This window comes from Leucoraja erinacea, chromosome 1 (genome assembly GCF_028641065.1).
Source record: "Leucoraja erinacea ecotype New England chromosome 1, Leri_hhj_1, whole genome shotgun sequence".
Classification (NCBI taxonomy): Eukaryota; Metazoa; Chordata; class Chondrichthyes; order Rajiformes; family Rajidae; genus Leucoraja; species Leucoraja erinaceus.
In genome coordinates this window covers 72,285,932-72,308,172 of record NC_073377.1, presented here as the reverse complement: position 1 = coordinate 72,308,172, position 22,241 = coordinate 72,285,932, and the positions used below count along the sequence as shown (strand labels likewise).

Sequence of the window (22,241 nt, the reverse complement as noted above, 5' to 3'; positions counted from 1 at the left end):
GCCTCTTTTGATCTTTACCAGCACAGACATTTACTTGGTTTTCCACCGCCCTGCAACTTAAACCATTTGATTTTTCACTTCTACAGGTCCGATGAAAGGACAGAATCTAAACTGTTGATTTTCTGTTCCTCATTTCACAAATGCAGCCCGACCTGTTGAATATTTCTAGCATTTTCTATTTTTATTTCATATTTCAGGCTTCTCTAGGTTTTCTTATTTGTTTTCTATATTAGAGCAGAATTCAAATGAATGATGATCCTCACATTATAAATACTTTACTGCAGATTTGCTCCAAGCATCAGGGAGCAAAATCAATGCCACACAACTGTTTCCTCAGCACTGATGACCTTGATAATTTCCCATTGCCATTCAATTGACCAGGAATCTTCAGAACCATAAATTACAGTACAACACAACATTCAAACTGTTGTTCTCTATCAATTACCCTTTAATTCTGGGTTTACAAGTCTCTTATTTTAGTTATTCATAAGATGCAGGCAGCACCACCATTCAGATCCCATAGTTTGCTGCTCCTAAACTGAGTAATTAACTTGCCCATTTCAGAGGTCAGCTTGCAGTTAACCGCAATGCAGTGGCTCAGAAATTTTCAAGATTCATCAACACTAAACATAAACAATCTTTTCCTTTTGGGATGTTCGTATATAAAAAGTGGTATGTACCAATGTTAATCACAATATAATCAAGGTGTTAATATATATACCAATAGGAATCTCTGTACCTGTTTCTTCAGGTGAGCTCAACGAAGCACTGTCCTGTGACAGGGTGGTCCAACTTGAGTCTTCATCACTGGGAGCCATGTTCTGCATTTTATTTAATGCACAGTCAGTTTTCCCTCCAAATCTGGATGGTGCCTTCTTTGTTTCAGAACTGGAGGAAATAGTGGCCATTTGACAATCTTCAGGACTGGCAGACGAACTTTCATCACTGACCACATCATTGCTCGCTGTAGATTTATCATGAAACAGGTCAGCATTTTCCTCACCCGAGCCGACGCCATTATTTTGCTCTGATTCACGGGTGGATGATTCCAGGTCTGCATAGTAATTGAGAAAGTTCTTGCTTTTCCTTGGTTGCGTTGTCAAGGGCTCAGTGGAAGATGGATCTTGCAAGTTTGGCTCCTTACCTTCCAATTTTTCTGAAATTATGTTTTTGACATCATTTGCATTGATGTTTCTGTTCATGTCCTGCTGGCCTAGCTCTGCGGCCTTGCGCAGCTGGTTTTCTCCGTTCTTTGCCAGTTTGGAATTGGTATTGTTTGCTGTAACTGGTACTGCTGTTGTGTCTCCCAGGCCCATTGCTGCCTGGATATTAGTCAAGGCGTATTTCTTCCTGCATTTTGGAGGAGTATTGTTCTTGATTTCTGTGCTCTTTATTCCCGAGTTTACTAATTTATTGTGGGAAGAACGAAGGTTAAGTGTGTTTGGTGGAGTAGCTGTACTGTTGCGATTCACTATATCGGTTTGACTGTTGGCGGTGGCAAGGAACACTGACATAGTGTCCACAGTGTCTTCAACTGCAAAAGAGGACAGGAAACAACAATTGAGTCAATCCCAAAATGCATTGTTCCTCATTGTTAACTCTGACAATAGCATGATGAAATAAAGATTGCATAATCATCTGGTCCCAGCTGAGGTTGTACTTTGGTCATTTCAAGGCCCAAACAGTTGCATCATGCTGGAAGTCAACCAGCAAAAACGGAGGCTAATCCTCAAAAAGTATAGAAAGGAATTCAAGGAATTAGGGATGAATGGGGTTTGAAAATAAAAGGAGTTACATCTCCAAATGGACTTTGTTAAACTCTTGTAGACTGTGTCATCTGAATATCAACATTGATTAAATTACTTTCAGCCGTACATTAATGCAAACTAAATTATGGAAATTGTGGATTTTAAACTAAGATCATTAATAAGTAATTTTCAAGCAAACAGTGCTTTTACCCGATTGTCTGTGGCTCCTGTTTTAGACGATTGAAAAAACCCTTGTGTAATAAAGATGAAGAATATTAATTCCATGATAAAATTCAAGCGTTAAAATAGACAATAGACAATAGGTGCAGGAGTAGGCCATTCGGCCCTTCGAGCCAGCATCGCCATTCAATGTGATCATGGCTGATCATCCACAATCAGTACCCTGTTCCTGCCTTCTCCCATATCCCTGGACTCCGCTCTCTTTAAGAGCTCTGTCTAGCTCTCTCTTGAAAGTATCCAGAGAACCGGCCTCCACCACCCTCAGGCAGAGAATTCCACAGACTCACAACTCTCTGTGTGAAGGTAGACAAAAATGCTGGAGAAACTCAGCGGGTGAGGCAGCAGAGTACAAAGTGTTTCCTCGTCTCTGTTCTAAATGGCTTACCCCTTATTCTTAAAATGTGGCCCCTGGTTCTGGACTCCCCCAACGTCGGGAACATGTTTCCTGCCTCTAGCATGTCCAAACCCTTAATAATCTTATATGTTTCAATAAGATCCCCGCTCATCCTTCTAAATTGTACAATTACATCAAATTAATGAAATAAAAATTCATTGACTGAATTAAGAAGAAAGCCTTTATACACTCATTATTTTAAAGCAGTCTATTTCATTACTAAATTCTGCCGTGATTAATAAAGCTGGAAAACTGTGTTGAAAACAATCAGAAGTGAAATTATTATTATTTCACCTTTTAAAATTTGTGTAAGGAATTACTCTGATCATAATACATACTGGTGTCCCAATAGCAGAAGCAGAATCATTGTAGCAATATGTCATGAATGGAGTTGGAATGAACACAGGAAATATATACCTGATCATATACTTGTTGCTATGTCAATAAATGTTGAACATCTACCCGTGGCATCCAGAGATGGAAATAGCTTTAACACAGAAACACTGGACTGCGCAACCCTCACAAAGGAAGACATCTTAGCCTATTAAGCTCATACTGAAAAATCCTTAAGCAATATTCATCTACCTAAAGATGCAATAATGTGTAGTAATGTTCATTGTAAGGATGTGAAGCATAGGAGAGATCTCTGCTCCATGTATAATGATATAGTAAGCGCTTTATATGTAGGCAGTAAGCCCTACTGCAAGCACAAAAATAAGACACATAACATCAGGCCTGGCTGGAATAAGTATGTAGCCGAGTATCATACTGAAGCCCGTGAAGCCACCTAATCATGGGCTATGACAGGTAGACCCAGACAGGGGCCTGTGTTTGAGCACTAGAAGCTCACTAATGCAAGATGGAAGTATGCTGTTCGCTTCATCTGTAAAAATGAGCAAGCTATGAGGGCTGATTCCATGGCTAAGAAGCTGTTAAGTTACAATGCTACTGATTTTTGGAAAGAAGTGAGAGCTCTTAACAGCTGCAAAACATCTCTACCATGCACTGTAGATGGAATCTCCGGGAACAGCTAATATGGCGACCCGAGTTATGGCGACAGCATTATAGTACTTTATCCAACTGTGTTCAAGGTGATTTGTATAGGGTGGACAATATTGACAGTGATGATTCAATGTTGATTATGTCACATGAGGTGGATCATGCCATGAACAAGCTGTCGAACAACAAAGCAAATGGCTTAGATCATATTTCTGCTGAACATCTTAAGTATGCAAGTATGAGGATAGCTCCTCTCCTTGCTATTTGTTTTACTGGCTTTATGATTCATGGCTTGTTACCAGACTCGATGTTGTCTGTTCTGCCAGTGCCAGTCATGAAGGACAAAGCTGGTAAAGTAGGCAGCTGTAGGTGGTAAAGTAGGCAAGTAACTACAGGCCCATAGCTTTAGCCAGTACATTGTCAAAAGTGCTAGAAAGAATTCTGCTGGATAGATTAAATGAGTTTGTTAACTCCACAGATAACCAGTTTGGTTTTAAAGCTAAACATGGCACTGACTTCTGTATATATGCCCTCTAGGAGATTGTAAACAAATATAGAGGTAAAAACTCATCAATTCTTAAGTGCTTTATTGATGCTTCCACAGTCTTTGATTCTGTTAATCATAGACAGCTGTTTGTTAAATTGAGTCAATGAGGGGTGCCTATATACATTGTGAGAATTCTGGCTTACTGGTATGCCCACCAGACTAAGCAAATAAAATAGGGCAATAGGGTCTCAGCCCCATTTGGGGTTAGCAATGGTGTTAGGCAAGGGGGAATTTTGTCGCCAGTCCTTTTTAATCTATATATTGATGATCTGTCCAAGCAATTGAAAGCCTGTAATACTGGGTGCATGATCTGTGGAACCAAAGAGGATAAATGTCTAAAATTTCCTGATTTGAAATTGTCTGACAATAATCTTAGTGTCTGTAATAAGGTAACATATCTTGGACATTTTATTACAGAACAAATGACAGATGATGAGGATATTCATAGGCATTGTCATAAACTGTATATGCAGGCAAATATTCTCTTATGCAAGCTTGGTGCGTGTACAGATGTAGTGAAGATGTCTCTGTTCAGAGCATATTGTACACCACTCTATACTGCACATCTGTGGTCAAACTACAGAAAAACAAGTTTACAGAGACTTAAAGTAGCTTACAATGATGCCATGAGAATACCACTAAAGAAACCAGTGAAATGTTTGTGGCTGCTGGAGTCAGTTCTTTACAAGCTATCCTAAGAAATCATATGTATAAATTTGTTTGCAGGATTAATGACTCTGAGAATGAAATTATCTTGGTCTTATCAAATATAAGGTTTCCCACTACACGCTACCAATCCCAGCTGTGGAGAAATTAATATAGTTGTCTCGTTGTAGGACACTGATCTCTTTTTTTATTCTGGATTTTAAACCATGTATTGTGTTTTTGTATATAATTTATGATGCTCTTATAAGTAATTTACTAAGCTTTTATATGTATTTTATGGTGTTTTTATAGGCAATGTATTAATACTATGTAATGTCGTCTTTTATCTGGATTTTGAGTCTGAAAATAAAGTCTAAGAAGAAACAAAAAAACAAATAAAAACAATTAAAAAATATAAATTGACCAATTGTGAAACTCCTGGCAGCAAACTTGTATGTGACTTCATTTATTCTCATGCTATTCTACTTGTGCCGACTCATTCACTTATGTGGAATAAATAATTCAGAATATAATTATTTTGGTTTGATTATTCAATTGATTAAATATGATTTATTTAAAATGCTAAAATTCTCCCACATTCATTTAAATTCTATGTGGCTCATAAATTCCCACATTTCAGTTTGAAAATTCAAAGTACCGCGTTTAACTATGGAGTATTTAACGAGTGAACATTTCAAGAGTTATACAACCTTAATGGAAGAGCCCGTTTCTGATGAAATGGGGCTTTCAAACCAGACTTTGGCCCACCCTTCTCCAGTTGTTCCATTCCCTCTCAATCACTGCATGATTGAAGGTGCTAAGTGCTCAGTTCCCACCGAAGGGTTGAGTGATCTACTTATTGCTGGCCAAGATCCAGAATTAAATTACCTATCCATGCTCTCAGACAACATAAGTGTACAGCCTGGGAAGAAGCCAAATGGTACTTTCAAACAAAATGAAATTAAAAAGGTGCAACATAAAAATGTAAAAACCCGATGGAAGCTGGTCATGGGTGCAAAGGAAATGTAAAATGTGCAGCAATCATAGATGCAATAAATGAAGAATTACCATTAAAAGAGGCACTAGCAAAAAGGTATTCCCAAAGCCTTCCTACAAGCTGAAATCAGTGTACATCATGCTCTGCTTTTCGGAAGTTGATCTAAGAATTCATAATCTAGAACATTTGAGTCAAAATCTTAAAAGAAAGAATCTTACTTTGACCTGGGAGCACTTCTGATAGGGATCACGGGGCTTCAACAGTGAGGAGACTGGAGTATAGGCTAAATGTAATCTGAAAAAAGGGATCATTCAATTAAACAAAAAAATTACCAAAAACAAAATAAGCATCAAACAAGCTTTTCAGCCTCAGGCAGTAACTCAAATTTATCATGCAGATGCCAAACGTATCTGACAACACTAAAACTGCCAAGATTTAGTACTTCCATGCCCAAATTACCACATGGGACTTGCAAATAATATACAATTAGCATAGCAACATAATATGCAAATATAAATTGACATTCAAATTTAATATAGGTTATTATAAGTTGCAAGCCTTGAGTGCACCTTCGTTCCCAGTGCTCGTGACAATTTGTTGAAGTATTCAACACTGTAAAATTTAGTGACACTTTCACAATGGTGAATCATATTCAATTCTATATCTTCAAAACACTTTTTGTTACTGTGACAACATGGAGTGGTTAACCCATGAAACCTCGGGGAGGGGAATCATGATCCTTTAACAGCATAAAATTAACAATTAATTCCATTGTGTGTTTGAAGCTTCATTTTCAGAAGGAGCATTAAATAAGTTTGGTATATAAATATGCATAATCATTTTGAAGCCTGTATAGTGCAGCACTCAACACCCGATAACAAGAGGCAGGTGTAAAGTTAAATATTAAAGTATTTGCTGGAAATCAGGAAAACTTCAACTGTAGCACACGTGGCAGCAGTTACAGGAGATTTAATATTTTAATTCGTCTCAAAAGAATCTTTGATTTGTATGGTTCCAAAAATGTAAAGCGAACCAGGACAAGAAAAGACCATTAAGCCCATTTTATTTGGCTTACAGCACTATCAAATATATATGTGTACTCATTAACAATGCTGTCACTCACAAATATCAAAAATACAAAAAACAGAATACAAGACTGTTCAAAAGAAGAAAATCTCGATATTGTGGTTCACAACATTGGAAAGAGAGATCAGATCAACTCATTAAACTGCTGGCTGGATCTGCGTGTCAAGCAGAATGCAATTCCTTTCAGATAAAGCAGACAGAAGAACTCCCAGTGAATGAGAGAAATCGAGGTTTAATATTAGATAGTTATCTCCCTTCTATTTAACAGATTTGTAATTATTGATTGTTTAGTGAGCTGTGCGAAAGAAAACATCAGTTAAAAAGCTCAGTTCATGTTTGGGTGCAGATAAAGTTTCAATGTCTAATCGATTTAAAATGGTAAGAAAACGGAGCAACATGGTAATTATTTACAGAAGAGGACAGAAGATTCAGATTTTATATCATATCACACGGAAATAAAACATTTTAGCTAGGCTTTTAATAATCAAGTAACTTTTGAAAAGGTTTGTTCCCCAAGGTTGTTTTAAACCAATAACGCCATGCCTAGATTATAAAATTGATCAGGCCTTTCTGCAGGAAGTGAGATATCATTTGATTTGTGCGTGGAAATTAAAATCTACAGGAAAACCATGTTTGCATGCAATAGAATTTTATTTAACCATTTTAAGTATAATTAAGTGAGAATATTAGGTTGGAGTTTCTAGCAAGTAACAACTCTGTTTAAAAAAAAAAATCAGTTATAAGATGAGAGTATTAATATCAAACTCAGTACTAATGTCAGTCTATTTTGCTTCTGACAAGCAAGTAGCCTAATAGTTAATTTCAGAGTGCAACATGGCTGACTCGAGATTGGAGACAGGTATTGACCCAACCAGACAAAGCTGATTCGCTTCTTTCTAGCACTAGATGAGAGTTTAATTTGTGACAATCTGCTCATTTCATGGTCCTTGCTACTGAAACAAGCACTTTTAATTCCAGGTTCATCAAGTGACTAAATTTGATTTCCACCGTTGCCGCCAAAATTGAAATCCTACTTATATTGTTAACAAAGGTCTCAGTTATTCTTCCAGGAATGTATGCACTGCATAGGTGTGGACCAGATAGAGCAGAAGAGATTGTATTATTCTCACAGGGTTTCCTTCCCACTCTCCCCCATTGGCCTTCTATCATTTCTGGGGACTAAATGTTGGATACGTGCTCAATGGTGCGCCAGCCTCTTAGCTGCATTGAGGCAATATTTCATGTCATGCAGTAAAAATCAAAAGCTACACTGCTAGCTACATGGTATTCTTTCCCCTCCCCTTCCCAGCTCTCCCACAGCTGACTGTCCCTGCCTCTTCCTTTCTTTTCCCCCCCACCACCCCCACATTAGTCTGAAGAAGGGTCTCGACCCGAAACGTCTCCTATTTCCTTCGCTCCATAGATGCTGCCTCACCCAGTTTCAGCATTTTTCGTCTACCTCTGATATTTTCTCATCATCACCATAACAATTTATAACTTCACATGCTGTTTTGAACATGTACAAAAGAGCTAATTTGAGTAAAAATTGGGTGCTTGGGTGAAATCTGTAGAGATTCTCTGAGATGATGCCAGATGCTGCTAAGGTTGATGGGCAAAGGGAAGAAGAGCATCAGCCAAAATTAAAGAGAAGGCAAAACTAAGGTACAAATTATTGAATAAACCCTACAGGTAAATAATAACATCCCAGCATTCATATTTGCTGGTCAGTAAAGAGAGTATTGCAGCTGTAAGACAGATTGCAATTATAGCTGAATGTTGCCATTATTGGCAGTGTCCATTCTATGACAAGAATTAACTGCTGATATAATTGAAGTATTTTAAACAGATTTTCCCTGTTTGTTTAAATTAACTGTTTTAGGGGCTCATGGCTTTTTTGGTCAGGTAAAAATGGTAATTTTTATGTTAAGATCATTCACCATGGTAGATAAAAATCCTACCAAACATTAAATCATTTAAAAAACCTCATCATTTATCAATTTGGGCGGTACAACAGTGAAGGAGACCTGGGTTAGATCCTGATCTTGGGTGCTTTCTGTGTGGAGTTTGCACACTCTGTGATGGCGCTGCTTTTCTCCGGGTGCTCCAGTTTTCTCCCACATCCCAAATACGTGTGGGTTTGTAGGTTACATGGCCTCTGTAAAATTGCCCCTTGTGTGTAGGGAGTAGATGAGAAAGTGGGATAACATAGAATTGATGAGAATGGGTAATTAATGGTCGGGGTGGACATGTTGGGCCAAAGGGACAGTTTCTGTACTGTGACTCTGGACTGGACTAAACTAAATTACAATTTCCTGCTCCAAAACAGCTTTTATCAAGCCCAGTTTCACTCTGAAATAAAGCCATAGCCAAAAATGATATTCCCATTGAAATTCTATTTTTATTTGAAAGAAGTATAACACTCATTCATTCCCCAGACAATTATTTTCATGGAGATAGACACAAAAAGCTGGAGTAACTCAGCAGGTCAGACATCTCTGGAAAAAATCAACAGGTGACATTTCAGAAAGTTCTAAACCCTTCTTCAGACTGAGAATCAGGGGAAGGGAAACAAGAGATATAGACAGTGATCTAGAGAGATATAGAACAAATAAATGAAAGATATACAAAAAAGAAATGATGATAAAGGAAACAGGCCATTGTTAGCTGTGGGCGAAAACTAGTTACGGACAATGGGTGGGGGAGGGACGGAGAGAGAGGGGATGCAAGGGTCACTTGAAGTTAGAGAAATCAATATTCATGCCGCTGGGTTGTAAGCTGATTGGAAATGGTAGGAGCATGCCACTCAACGACTGTCAGAGTAATAAATTTAAAACAGTCATCAGCATTTTATTTCTTCTTCTGCATGCCGTGACAGAGGAGTGCAGGCAGTTAAGTCAAAAACAATCTTCTTTGTTTTGCAATTTACAAGGGGGGGGAATGGCACGATTGGCACCGGAGATCATTGGTAAACTTGCCCCCAAGTTAATCAATTTTTCCAGAACTGGAAATATACAGCAAAATATTTCTAGACTGGAGACACAAGAGACTGCAGATGCTGGAAGCTTGAGCAAAAAAACAAAATGCTGGAGGGACAAAATGGATCAGGCAGCATCTATGGAGGGAATAGAGAGGCAGTGTTTCGGATCTGAAGGTTCCCGACCCGAAACATTGCCACTCCACTCCTTCTGTCCAAAGATGATTCCGTCCCAACCATCACCTGACCCGCTGCGTTTCTCCAGCCATGTGTTTTTTTATTTGGGGTTGTTTCTAATCCTTTTTTTTTTAAAAAGAAAAGCTCAAAATGTTAGGTAAAGGAATAACTAAGATGTTGTTATACCACATACAGCCAACACCAAGTCATCAGCATGCAGGACAGGACAAGTACAAATTATTGCCATCTATTTCCAACTGCAGTCACATAAAGATACCTTTTATTTCAAGATTAAACCATATCACATGCAAGCTGCTGATTTTGCTTCAGAGTTTAGTACTCATAAGTAATGACTGAAGCACAAATGTTGTCATTGTGATAAAACCATGAAATTAGAAAAGCATTGATAAGATCATTAAGCATGTTATTGTTCTTTTAAAGTTTGATTACAATTGATTTTTCTCCACAGCTCAGATGCAAAGTAGTAAATACAAGGCATTAAATGTATTACCTTTTACCTGTGATTTATTTAAATTTATTTATTCACAAATACTATTAGTTAGATCTAGGACAGATCTGTTTTATTTTATCTCCCCAGCGACTTTATCTCCTATAGCTCACCCAAATATAATTTCAGATTAAAAATGCATTAAATATTCATTCTGTTTCTAAGCATTATAAAATACAGCTCATGGGACATAGTGTTGTGAGGGTTCGAATATAACATGATACCACAGCCTTTATTTTCTTCACAGAGAAGAAAGCTGGAATTTTTTTTAAACCATTCTTCTTATACCTGGCCTGGATAAAAAAATCCCCCTCACCTGTCTCGACCTATTACCTGCCATGCTTTGTCCTGCCTGTTCCCTTTTCTTCTCCCCTTCCCCCCCCCCCACATCAGTCTGAAGATGGATCTCAATCCAAAATGTCACCTATCCATGTTACACAGAGTTGCTGCCTGACTTGCCGAGTTACTCCAGCACCTTGTGCCCCAGGGAGTCTTGGAGGTGGGACATCATGTTACCGCTTTACAAATCGTTGATTAGGCCTCACTTGGAGTATTGTGGGCAGCTCTGCTCGCCATGCCATAAGGAAATGATTAAGCTAAGAGAGGGTTAGAAAAGATTCATTGGAATGCTGCCTGTGAGTGAAAAGGATAGATTGGATAGGCTGGAACTTACTGTCTTTCCAGGAGTTAGGAGGTGAACTTCGGAGTTTATAAAATGATGAGGGACATACTTAGGATAGTTAGTCCCATTGTTTATTACCCAGAATTATAATAATAATAATATATTTTATTGTCATTGCACATAGGTGCAACGAGATTTGGTATGCAGCTTCCATTCTATGTCATAACTTAAACTAATAAAATTTAGATAAAATTTAGATACCCCGAGAAACATGATTTATAAAAAAGAACAGTAAAACAGTCTAAAGTGCAAATGTGTCTGTGCCGGGTCGATGTGCGACGTGACCATCCGAGGGAGACAGTTCATGGGTTGTGGGAAGCACTCAGCAGGTTCAGAACAGCTATAGCTCTGGGGATGAAGTTATAGTAACTAAAACTAGAGTTATATGTTGAAGTGTGGAAAAAAGGTGAACGATTTGGGGGTATGTTTTTCCACAAAGGGTAATGGGTATATGGAATGAACATCCAGGGGAGAAGGTAGAGACAGGTACAATTAAAACATTAAAAAAACATTTAAACAGACACATGTATAGGAAAACATGAGAGACATAAAGGGCAAATGACAACAAATGGGATTAGGGTAGATAGGCATCTTGTTTGGCATGGATGAATTGGGCTCATAGGCCCATTTCTGATCTACATAACTCTTATGAATCTATTAAAGGCAAAAAATTAGGTTATATAATCCATCATGCTGGTTCCATCATGCAGGACGATCACCCTTCACAATTAATTCCACTTTTCCACCTCATTTCCACAATCTTCATTTCTCCAAAAGCTATTCACCTCAGAATGTTATTAAGCATTCACGGCTCTCTGGGCTGCAAAATTCAAACTCTGCACAATCTGCTGAGATATTGCGTTTCACCTTATTAGAATCCAAAATGATAAATATCTTAATTCAACAACCTCTCAGCTTCTATCTTGTCAAGCCATCTATGCATTTTATGGATGTCAGTGAGAATTCCTCACATTCTTCAAAACTCCTTCTCAAAGAACAAGCCACTTGTATTAAAATCATTTTTAAGGAGTCGGAAAAAATTCCATCTGCCTTTGCACCATCTTACAAATTGATCAATATTTTTCTGCAACTTAGGATGACCCATTTCAGTATCAACAATGCCACAAACTTTCACGCCATCTGCGTAGTCAGTAATCATGCCTCCTACTTTCACAAAATTATTAATGTACATAACAAGGCAAGGGTCATCACACTGACCTCTGTGGTCAGGTACACCACTGGCCACAGGCTTCTAATCATAAAAACAACTCTCAACCATCACCTGTCTCGTTTAATCTAGCCAATTTTGGATCCAATTTGTCAATGTGCCCTGGATCCTATGGCCCTTTGGAATTGGACATTACTGAAAACCGCAGACTGCATTAACTGCAATGCCCATCGCCAACTAATTTTGCTGCTATTTTGAGAAAAGCAGTCAAATTGGTCACAAGCTGACCACTAATCTTTAGTGTAGATTAATTCTAACCCTCAGAAGGTTTTTTAATAAATACCCAATCACTGACTTTAGATTCACAATCTGCTCAAACCTGATCCTGGGCCAAAGATTTAAAATTCTCTGTCAGAGCCTTGACTTTCTTAACAGTCTGGGAAAGATCTCAGAAGGCCCATCTTTAAGCTCACTAAGCCATCAAACACCTCCCTTTTAACTGTCCCTGATTCTAGAATTTTACCATCATCTTCCCTGAACTCTAATGTCCTTTACATAAATCCAAAAGTTCTAGGAGCAGAATTAGATTATTCGGCCCATCAAATCTACTGCACCATTCAATCATGGCTGATCTAGTGTTTTCTCAACCCTCTTCTCCTGCCTTCCCACCATAACCCCTGACACCCTTGCTAATCAAGAATCTGTCAGTCTCTGCCTTAAAAATATCCATCGACTTGGCCTCCACAGCCATCTGTGGTAATGAATTCCACAGATTCACCACCCTCTCACTACAGAAATTCCTCTTCATCTCCTTTCTAAAGGTACATCCTTTTATTCCGAGTCAATGGCCTCTTGTCCTAGAATCTCCCACTAGTGGAAACATCCTCTCATCATTCACTCTATCCAGGCCTTTCATTATTCAGTAAGGTTCAATGAGGTCTCCACTCATCCTTCTAAACCCCAGCGAGAGCAGGCCCGATGCCTTCAAACGCTCATCGTATGTTAACTTAATCATTCCTGGGATCATTCTCATAAACCTCTTCTGGACCCTCTCCAACGCCAGCACATCCTTCCTTAGATATGGGGCCCAAAGCTGTTCACAATAATCCAAATGGGGTCTGACCAGTGATTTAGAAAGCCTCAGCATTAAATCAGTTTTTGTATTCTAGCCCTCACAAAATAAATGCTGGCATTGCATTTGACTTCCTTACTACCGATTCAACTGTTACCTTGGGGTTTTCAGATTTCAAGCCCATCAGCTAGGTAGAGCTAATTGTGATATATTTATCTTCTACTATAAATAAATTCACATAGTCCAGCTCTCAATGCATTGGATTCATTACTTTGAGCTTCTTCTTGTCCACTTCTTTGAAGACTTGTGGTACACCAAAGGCACATGACTCATTGGTTTCAATTACACCAATGCTTCTGTAAGATATTATTTTATCCCAAGTCAAATTAAAATGAAATGTGTTGCTTTGCTATCAACAACTGGGTATACATGCATCTGACATTCCTTTTGCAGACTTGACCTGCGTTGGTATATTGTGCTCAACTAGCAGTCTAAACCTGGCCCACGTTCTGTTCCTGTATGACTACTATACTCTGGACTTACAATGTCCAGCTCATGTACACTGTGTGCATTTCCTCCTCATATTTTTCAACTGCTTATATTGCTGTCCACAATAGCTTTAATATCCACACCATTCTATTGGGACTATTACGCCTTTAAGGTGTGGGTTCACCAAATCTCTATACAAATGCAGCAATTCGTATTTAATCTTTTAATCCTTGAATTCAGTCACCAAGCAACAATGGTTCAGATGTTTAAGAATGAACTGCAGATGCTGGAAAATCAAAGGTAGATAAAAATGCTGGAGAAACTCAGCGGGTGCAGCAGCATCTATGGAGCGAAGGAAATAGGCAAAGTTTCGGGCCAAAACCCTTCTTCAGACTGATGGAAGGTGGGGGGGGGGGGGGGGGGGAAGGGATCATTAATAGGGGGCGAGGACTCCTTCCCATGAGGCGCAGTGAGGCGAAGGTGACGGTAGAAGAGCTCCAAGTCGTGGTGGGCGCGGAAGTCATTGAGGTGGGGACGGAGGGGGGGGGGGCAAAGGTAAGACCTCTGCTGAGGACCGACCGTTCGGTGTCGGAGAGGGCGAGTTCAGGGGGGGATGGTGAACACACGGCAGGGATTGGATAAAAAGTTCTAAAGCTGGAAGGCTATGGTGGGGGGTCCACGAGGAGGGGGTTCGTTGGAGACGGGAAAAGGGATCATCAATAGGGGGCGAGGATTCCTTCCATGGAAGAACAATGGGAGGCGGAGGCGACGGTAGAAGTGGTTCAGATGTCATTTGTGTGCCTTCAACCATTATACCTAGGAGACAGAATCTAAACACCATAGAAAAATACCTTCCGATTAAGATGGCGTTGATGTGCACTGAGAGACCGCGAACTGCAGTTTAACTTAGCAATTTGTGTACAACATCCTCTAAATCCCAAATATCCCAAATTGCATTGTTGCAATTCTAGCCATTACCCCATACTATTAACGAGCTGGCACCTGCACAACGCTCCGGCAATCCTGAACGCTTTGGGTAGAGTTGAGATAACTTCAAAATGGCAGCTGCTTTTTCACATGTTCACAGCTTTGCCTCATAATTCATATCTCTGCATGGGCAGATATGAAAAGGGCATTCCTCCAGGTGCTGAACAAATAAGTGCAGCCCCATAAGGGTGGCAGACTTTGAGACTCGATGTTTTTAAAAGAGTGATGAAGGAATAGTTCAAAGTTTTCAGTTACACTTTGCTTCATTTACAAAATATTCACTTTTTTTTCTGCTTTACGCAGCACACATGTAAAGAATGCAAATTTAAAAGGCACTTATTTATCATGGTGGATTGCCCTTCATCTCCTGAGAAGCACAACCTGATATTGTGCTGAGGCAGAACCATCAGACCACCATGCTTCTTTTAGACAGCTGGTGGTCTGATCCAAATAAAAGACTTATTCTTTACTTCCAATTTTATACGTTAATGCTGCCAAATCAAATAGAGCTATGTAAAATAATTACATTTAATGCAGAGTACATAACCTCCCTTGTATCTCATTGCACTCTATTAAATGATTCAAACTCACCACTAAAACAGTAACAAGTCTTTCCAAAAGGGTACTTAACCTATTACAGCAGAATCTCTAAAATTGCCAGTGCCCAAACAAGACTAAAAATATCATACTTTTAACAAACACTGCATTGAAGAGGTTTTTATTAATGACTATATTTTGCTTAACAGTGTTGCATTAAAAGCCGAGACGATTCCATGGCAGAGCCAGATTTTTTTTAAAGTAAATTCTAAGTTTATAGTCAACTGCTCAATACCTCCCTGTGTTTCAACCACAATATTAAAACACAACTACTCAGAGAGATATGCCTCTTGGAAGCAGAGAGAGAAGTGTTCAAGGAAACAACCAGGATGAAACTTTACAGCAGTGCATGTAGCATCATGAAAGCACAATTGGAACTTGTATAAACGTCAATTAAAGCTGGATATTCTGTTTTCTAACTGCTCTGTTATTTAGCAAATTAACATTCAATAGACCAGAGTAGAAAGATACAAATAATGTGCATTTTATTATTTTTATAACCATAGACACAGGAATATGACAAGTCCTTCTGCGATTTATCTTTCAGTACAGAACTGTGTGATTCTTTGTGAACCCTGCCCCATGACGCAGGAGGTTAATACACTAAGCAAGTGCCTCCGTGATGGATTCTTAGACCAGCTTGTATTGGAGCCTACCAGGGAGAAGGCAATTCTGGATTTATTGTTATGTAATGAACTGGATTTGATAAAGGAACTTGAGGTTAAGGAGGTGGTGACCATAACATGGTCCGGTTTAATGTACAATTGGAGAGGGAGAAGGGTAAATCGGAGGTGTCGGTGTTACCATTAAATAAAGGGGAGTATGGAGCCATGAGGGAGGAGCTGGCCAAAGTTGACTGGAAAGATGCCCTAGCAGGGATGACAGTGGAACAAAAATGGCAGGTATTTCTGGGAATTCAGATCAGATTCAGATTCAACTTTAATTGTCAGTGTACAGTACAGAGACAACAAAATGCAGTTAGCATCTCCCTGGGAGAGCGACATAGAATATGATTTCAATAAATAAATCTATTTACATGCATAGAGTCATAGTGTTTTTCCTGTGGGAGGAGTGTCCGGGGGGGGGGTGGGGGGTGATTGGCAGTCACCGAGGTACATTGTTGAGTAGTGTGACTAATACAGAAGGTGCAGGATCAGTTCATTCCAAAGAGGAAGGAAGATTCCAAGGGGAGTAAGGGGCGACAGTGGCTCACCAGGGACGTCAGGGACAGTATATAAAAAAAAGAAGTACAACGTAGCAAAGATGAGCGGGAAGCAAGAGGATTGAGTAATGTTTAAAGAGCAACAGAAGATAACTAAAAAGGCAATACAGGGGGAAAAGATGAGGTACGAAGGTGAGCTAGCCAAGAATATAAAGGGATAATAAAAGTTTCTTTGGGTATGTGAAGAGGAAAAAATTAGCTAAGACCAAAGTTGGATCCTTGAAGAATGAAAAAGGTGAATTTATTATGGGGAACAAGGAAATGGCAGAGTTGAACAGGTACTTTGGATCCATCTTCACTAAGGAGGACACAAACAATCTCCCTGATGTACAAGTGGCCAGAGGATCTGGGGTGACGGAGAAACTGAAGGAAATCCACATTAGGCAGGAAATGGTGTTGGGTAGACTGAAGGGCCTGAAGGCTGATAAATCCCCAGGGCCTGATGGTCTGCATCCCAGGGTACTTAAGGAAGTGGCTCTAGAAATTGTGGACGCATTGGTGATAATTTTCCAATGTTCTATAGATTCGGGATCAGTTCCTGTGGATTAGAGGGTAGCTAATGTTACCACTTTTTAAGAAAGGCGGGAGAGAGAAAACAGGGAATTATAGAGCAATTAGCCTTACATGGGTGGTGGGGAAGATGCTGGAGTCAATCATAAAAGATGAATTAGCGGCACATTTGGATAGCAGTAACAGGATCGGTCCGAGGCAGCATGGATTTACAAAGGGGAAATCATGCTTGACTATTGTATTGGACTTCTTTGAGGATGTAACAAGGAAAATGGACAAGGGAGAGTCAGTGGATGTAGTGTACCTGGACTTTCAGAAAGCATTTGATAAGGTCCCACATAGGAGATTAGTTAATGGGGCACATTAGGGGGTGCACATGAATAGATTGGGGGAAACAAAGAGTGCTGACATGGCAGTGACTAGAAAGGCTGGTTGGCAAAACAGGAAACAAAGAGTTAGATGAGGGATTCAAAGTAACATTAACATTGCTCCCTTAGCAGTGTGAACGTGAGGAGGATGGCAGGCAGTGACTAGTGGGGCATGACCGATAGATGCAATTTATTGGCTCGGTGCTACAGGAAACTGAAAGCTGCAGTACTCATTGCATACAATATACAACAAACAAGATTTAAAATGAAAAACAGGGGAGATTCAAAGGTGTAACATTAGGCAACATTGCAGATGACACTCCGGGTGGCAGTGTGAACTGTGAGGAGGATGCTATGAGAATGCAGGGTGACTTGGACAGTTTGGGTGAGTGGGCAGATGCATGGCCGATGCAGTTTATTGTGGATAAATGTGAGGTTATCCACTTTGGTAGCAAAAACAGGAAGGCAAATTATTATCTAAATGGGGTCAAGTTGGGAAAAGGGGAAGTACAACAGGATCTGGGGTCCTTGTTCATCAGTCAATCAAAGTAAGCAGGTACACAAAAAAGCTGGAGAAACTCAGCGGGTGCAGCAGCATCTATGGAGCGAAGGAAATAGGCAACGTTTTGGGCCGAAACCCTTCTTCAGACTGATCGGGGGCGGGAGTGGGCGGGGACAAGAAAGGAAAAAGGAGGAGGAGCCCGAAGGCTGGGGGATGGGAGGAGACAGCAGGGGGACTGAGGAAGGGGAGGAGACAGCAAGGACTAACAAAATTGGGAGAATTCGATGTTCATGCCCCCAGGATGCAGACTCCCCAAACGGAATATGAGGTGCTGTTCCTCCAATTTCCGGTGCTGCTCGCTGTGGCCATGGAGGAGACCCAGGACAGAGAGGTCGGAGACGGAGTAGGAGGGGGAGTTGAAGTGCTGAGCCACCGGGAGGTCAGCTTGGTTATTGTGGACCGAGCAGAGGTGTTCGGCGAAACGATCGCCCAACCTCCGCTTGGTCTCACCGATATAGATCTGCTGACATCTAGAGCAGCGGACGCAATAGATGAGGTTGGAAAAGATGCAGGTAAACCTCTGTCGCACCTGGAACGATTGCTTGGGTCCTTGAACAGAGTCGAGGGGGGAGGTAAAGGGACAAGTGTTGCATCTCTTGCGGTTGCAAGGGAAAGTGCCCGGGGAGGGGGTGGTACGAGAGGGAAGGGAAGAATTGACAAGGGAGTTATGGAGGGAGCGGTCTTTGCGGAAGGCAGATATGGGGGGAGATGGGAAGATGTGGCGAGTGGTGACCCCTTTTCCCGTCTCCAACGCACCCCCTCCTCGTGGAACCCCCCTCGTGGCCAATTTCCGGCTTTAGAACTTTTCATCAATAACTGCCGTCGCGACATCAACCGCCTCAATTTCTCCACTCCCCTGTCTCACTCCAATCTCTCACCACATGAACGTTCTGCCATCGACTCACTCCGCAACAACCCAGATTTGGTTATCAAACCCGCCGACAAGGGAGGTGCCGTGGTAGTCTGGCGCGCCGATCTCTACAAAGCTGAGGCCACGCGCCAACTATCGGACACCTCCTCCTACTTACCCCTGGACCATGACCCCACTGACGAGCACCAGGCCACCATCTCCAGCACCATCACCGACTTCATCCACTCCAATGCCCTACCCGACCGAGCCTCCAACCTCATCGTTCCCCAGCCCCGCACAGCCCGATTTTACCTTCTCCCTAAAATCCACAAACCTGACTGTCCCGGAAGACCCATTGTCTCTGCCTGTTCGTGCCCCACCGAACTCATTTCCAAATACCTTGACTCCATCCTATCACCCTTGGTTAAATCCCTCCCTACCTATGTTCAAGACACCTCAGACACTCTCCGTCGTCTCCGCGCATTCCATTCTCTAGGCCCTCACCCCCTCATCTTCACCATGGACGTCCAGTCACTCTACACCTCCATCCCCCACCACGATGGTCTCAAAGCCCTCCGGTTCTTCCTCGACCAGAGAAGCAACCTATACCCAGCCACTGACACTCTCCTCCGCCTAGCGGAGCTGGTCTTTACCCTCAATAACTTCGCGTTCGACTCCTCCCATTTCCTCCAAATACAAGGCGTAGCTATGGGCACACGCATGGGCCCCAGCTATGCCTGCCTATTTGTTGGTTACGTCGAGCAATCCTTGTTCAATACATACCAGGGCCCCATCCCCGACCTCTACCTCCGCTACATCGACGACTGCTTTGGTGCCACCTCCTGCACCCGCACACAACTGACTGACTTCATCCACTTCACCACTAACTTCCATCCGGCACTCAAATATACCTGGACCATTTCCGACACTTCCCTACCATTCCTTGACCTCACTATCTCCATTGCAGGTGATAGACTTCTGACCGACATACACTATAAACCCACTGACTCCCATGGCTATCTGGACTACACTTCTTCCCACCCTGCTTCCTGTAAGGACTACATCCCCTACTCCCAATTCCTCCGTCTACGCCGCATCTGCTCCACGGATGAGGCGTTCCACACCAGGACATCTGAAATGTCCTCATTATTCAGGGAACGGGGGTTCCCCTCCTCCACCATAAATGAGGCTCGCACCAGGGTCTCTTCCATACCCCGCAACACTGCTCTCTCTCCCCATCCCCCCACTCGCAACAAGGGCCGAGTCCCCCTAGTCCTCACCTTTCACCCCACCAGCCGTCACATACTAAAAGTAATCCTCCGTCAGTTTCGCCACCTCCAACGTGACCCCACCACTCGCCACATCTTCCCATCTCCCCCCATATCTGCCTTCCGCAAAGACCGCTCCCTCCATAACTCCCTTGTCAATTCTTCCCTTCCCTCTCGTACCACCCCCTCCCCGGGCACTTTCCCTTGCAACCGCAAGAGATGCAACACTTGTCCCTTTACCTCCCCCCTCGACTCCGTTCAAGGACCCAAGCAATCGTTCCAGGTGCGACAGAGGTTTACCTGCACCTCTTCCAACCTCATCTATTGCGTCCGCTGCTCTAGATGTCAGCAGATCTATATCGGTGAGACCAAGCGGAGGTTGGGCGATCGTTTCGCCGAACACCTCCGCTCGGTCCGCAATAACCAAGCTGACCTCCCGGTGGCTCAGCACTTCAACTCCCCCTCCCACTCCATCTCCGACCTCTCTGTCCTGGGTCTCCTCCATGGCCACAGCGAGCAGCACCGGAAATTGGAGGAACAGCACCTCGTATTCCGTTTGGGGAGTCTGCATCCTGGGGGCATGAACATCAAATTCTCCCAATTTTGTTAGTCCTTGCTGTCTCCTCCCCTTCCTCAGTCCCCCTGCTGTCTCCTCCCATCCCCCAGCCTTCGTGCTCCTCCTCCTTTTTCCTTTCTTGTCCCCGCCCACCCCCGCCCCCGATCAGTCTGAAGAAGGATTTCGGCCCGAAACGTTGCCTATTTCCTTCGCTCCATAGATGCTGCTGCACCCGCTGAGTTTCTCCAGCTTTTTTGTGTACCTTCGATTCTCCAGCGTCTGCAGTTCCTTCTTAATCAAAGTAAGCATGCAGGTACAGCAGGCAGTGAGGAAACTGAATGGCATGTTGGCCTTCATAACAAGAGGAGTTGAGTATAGGAGCAAAGAGGTCCTTCTGTAGATGTATAGGCCCCTAATGAGACCACACCTGGAGTGTTGTGTGTAGTTTTGGTCCCATAATTTGAGGAAAGATATTATTGCTATTGAGGGAGTGCAGCGTAGGTTTACAAGGTTAATTCCCGGGATGGCGGGACTGTCATATGCTGAGAGAATGGAGCGGTTGGGCTTGTATACTCTGGATTCTGAAGTCGTTACAAACTTCATAAAGAAATGTGTGGAGGACTGCATCCTTACAAAAATCTTCCGAGTGTTTCCCAATCAGAAACCTTGGATGAACTTTGAGATCCGCACTCTTATAAAATCTAGACACAGGCCATTCATGTCCGATGATACAGTGGCCTACATGAAGTCCAGATACGACCTTGGTAAGGCCATCAAAAAGGCCAAAAGGGACTTCTGCTCCAAACTGGAGGATGAGACAGATGATTTATCACAGTCGCTGCCTCAAAAAAGCTGGCAGTATCATCAAAGACCCACACCATCCTGGCCACACGCTCATCTACCTGCTACCTTCAGGTAGAAGGTACAGGAGCCTGAAGACTGCAACAACCAGGTTCAGGAATATCTACTTCCCCAAAGCCATCAGGCTATTAAACCCGGCTCAGACAAAACTCTGGTTATTAATAACCACTTTCTGCTATTTGCACTTTATCAGTTTATTTATTCATGTGTATAAATATTTATATCATGGTATATGGACACATTTATCTGTTTTGTGGTAAATGCCTACTATTTTCTGTGTGCTTAAGCAAAGCAAGAATTTAATTGTCCTATACAGGGACACATGACAATAAACTCACTTGAACATGAACTTGAACTTTGAAGGATGAGAAGAGATCTTATTGAAACATAAGATTATTATCGCTAGAGGCAGGAAACATGTTGCCGATGTTGAGGGAGAGTCCAGAACCAGGGGCCACTGTTTAAGAATAAGGGGTAAGCCATTTAGAACGGAGATGAGGAAACACTTTTTCACACAGAGTGTTGTGAGTCTGTGGAATTCTCTGCCTCAGAGGGCGGTGCAGGCTGGTTCTTTGGATACTTTCAAGAGAGAGCTAGATAGGGCTCTTAAAGATAGCGGAGTCAGGGGATATGGGGAGAAGGCAGGAATGGGGTACTGATTGGGGATGATCAGCCAGGATGACATTGAATGGCGGTGCTGGCTCGAAGGGCCGAATGGCCTACTCCTGTACCGA

General features: G+C 41.9%; 1 protein-coding gene across 6 annotated transcripts in view; it reads right to left on the bottom strand.

Moving 5' to 3' along the window:
- apbb2b (amyloid beta (A4) precursor protein-binding, family B, member 2b) overlaps positions 1 to 22,241 on the bottom strand; it is a 276,260-nt gene that overhangs the window by 173,449 nt on the left and 80,570 nt on the right. For all 6 annotated transcript variants that reach the window (XM_055637131.1, XM_055637100.1, XM_055637109.1 and 3 more), the window contains exons 3-4: positions 5,789 to 5,864; positions 740 to 1,534 (exon numbers count right to left, since the gene is read on the bottom strand). In XM_055637131.1, the coding sequence (XP_055493106.1) occupies positions 740 to 1,514 (775 nt within the window). In that variant the 5' untranslated portion in view covers positions 1,515 to 1,534; positions 5,789 to 5,864. The remainder of the gene's footprint in view (positions 1 to 739; positions 1,535 to 5,788; positions 5,865 to 22,241) is intronic.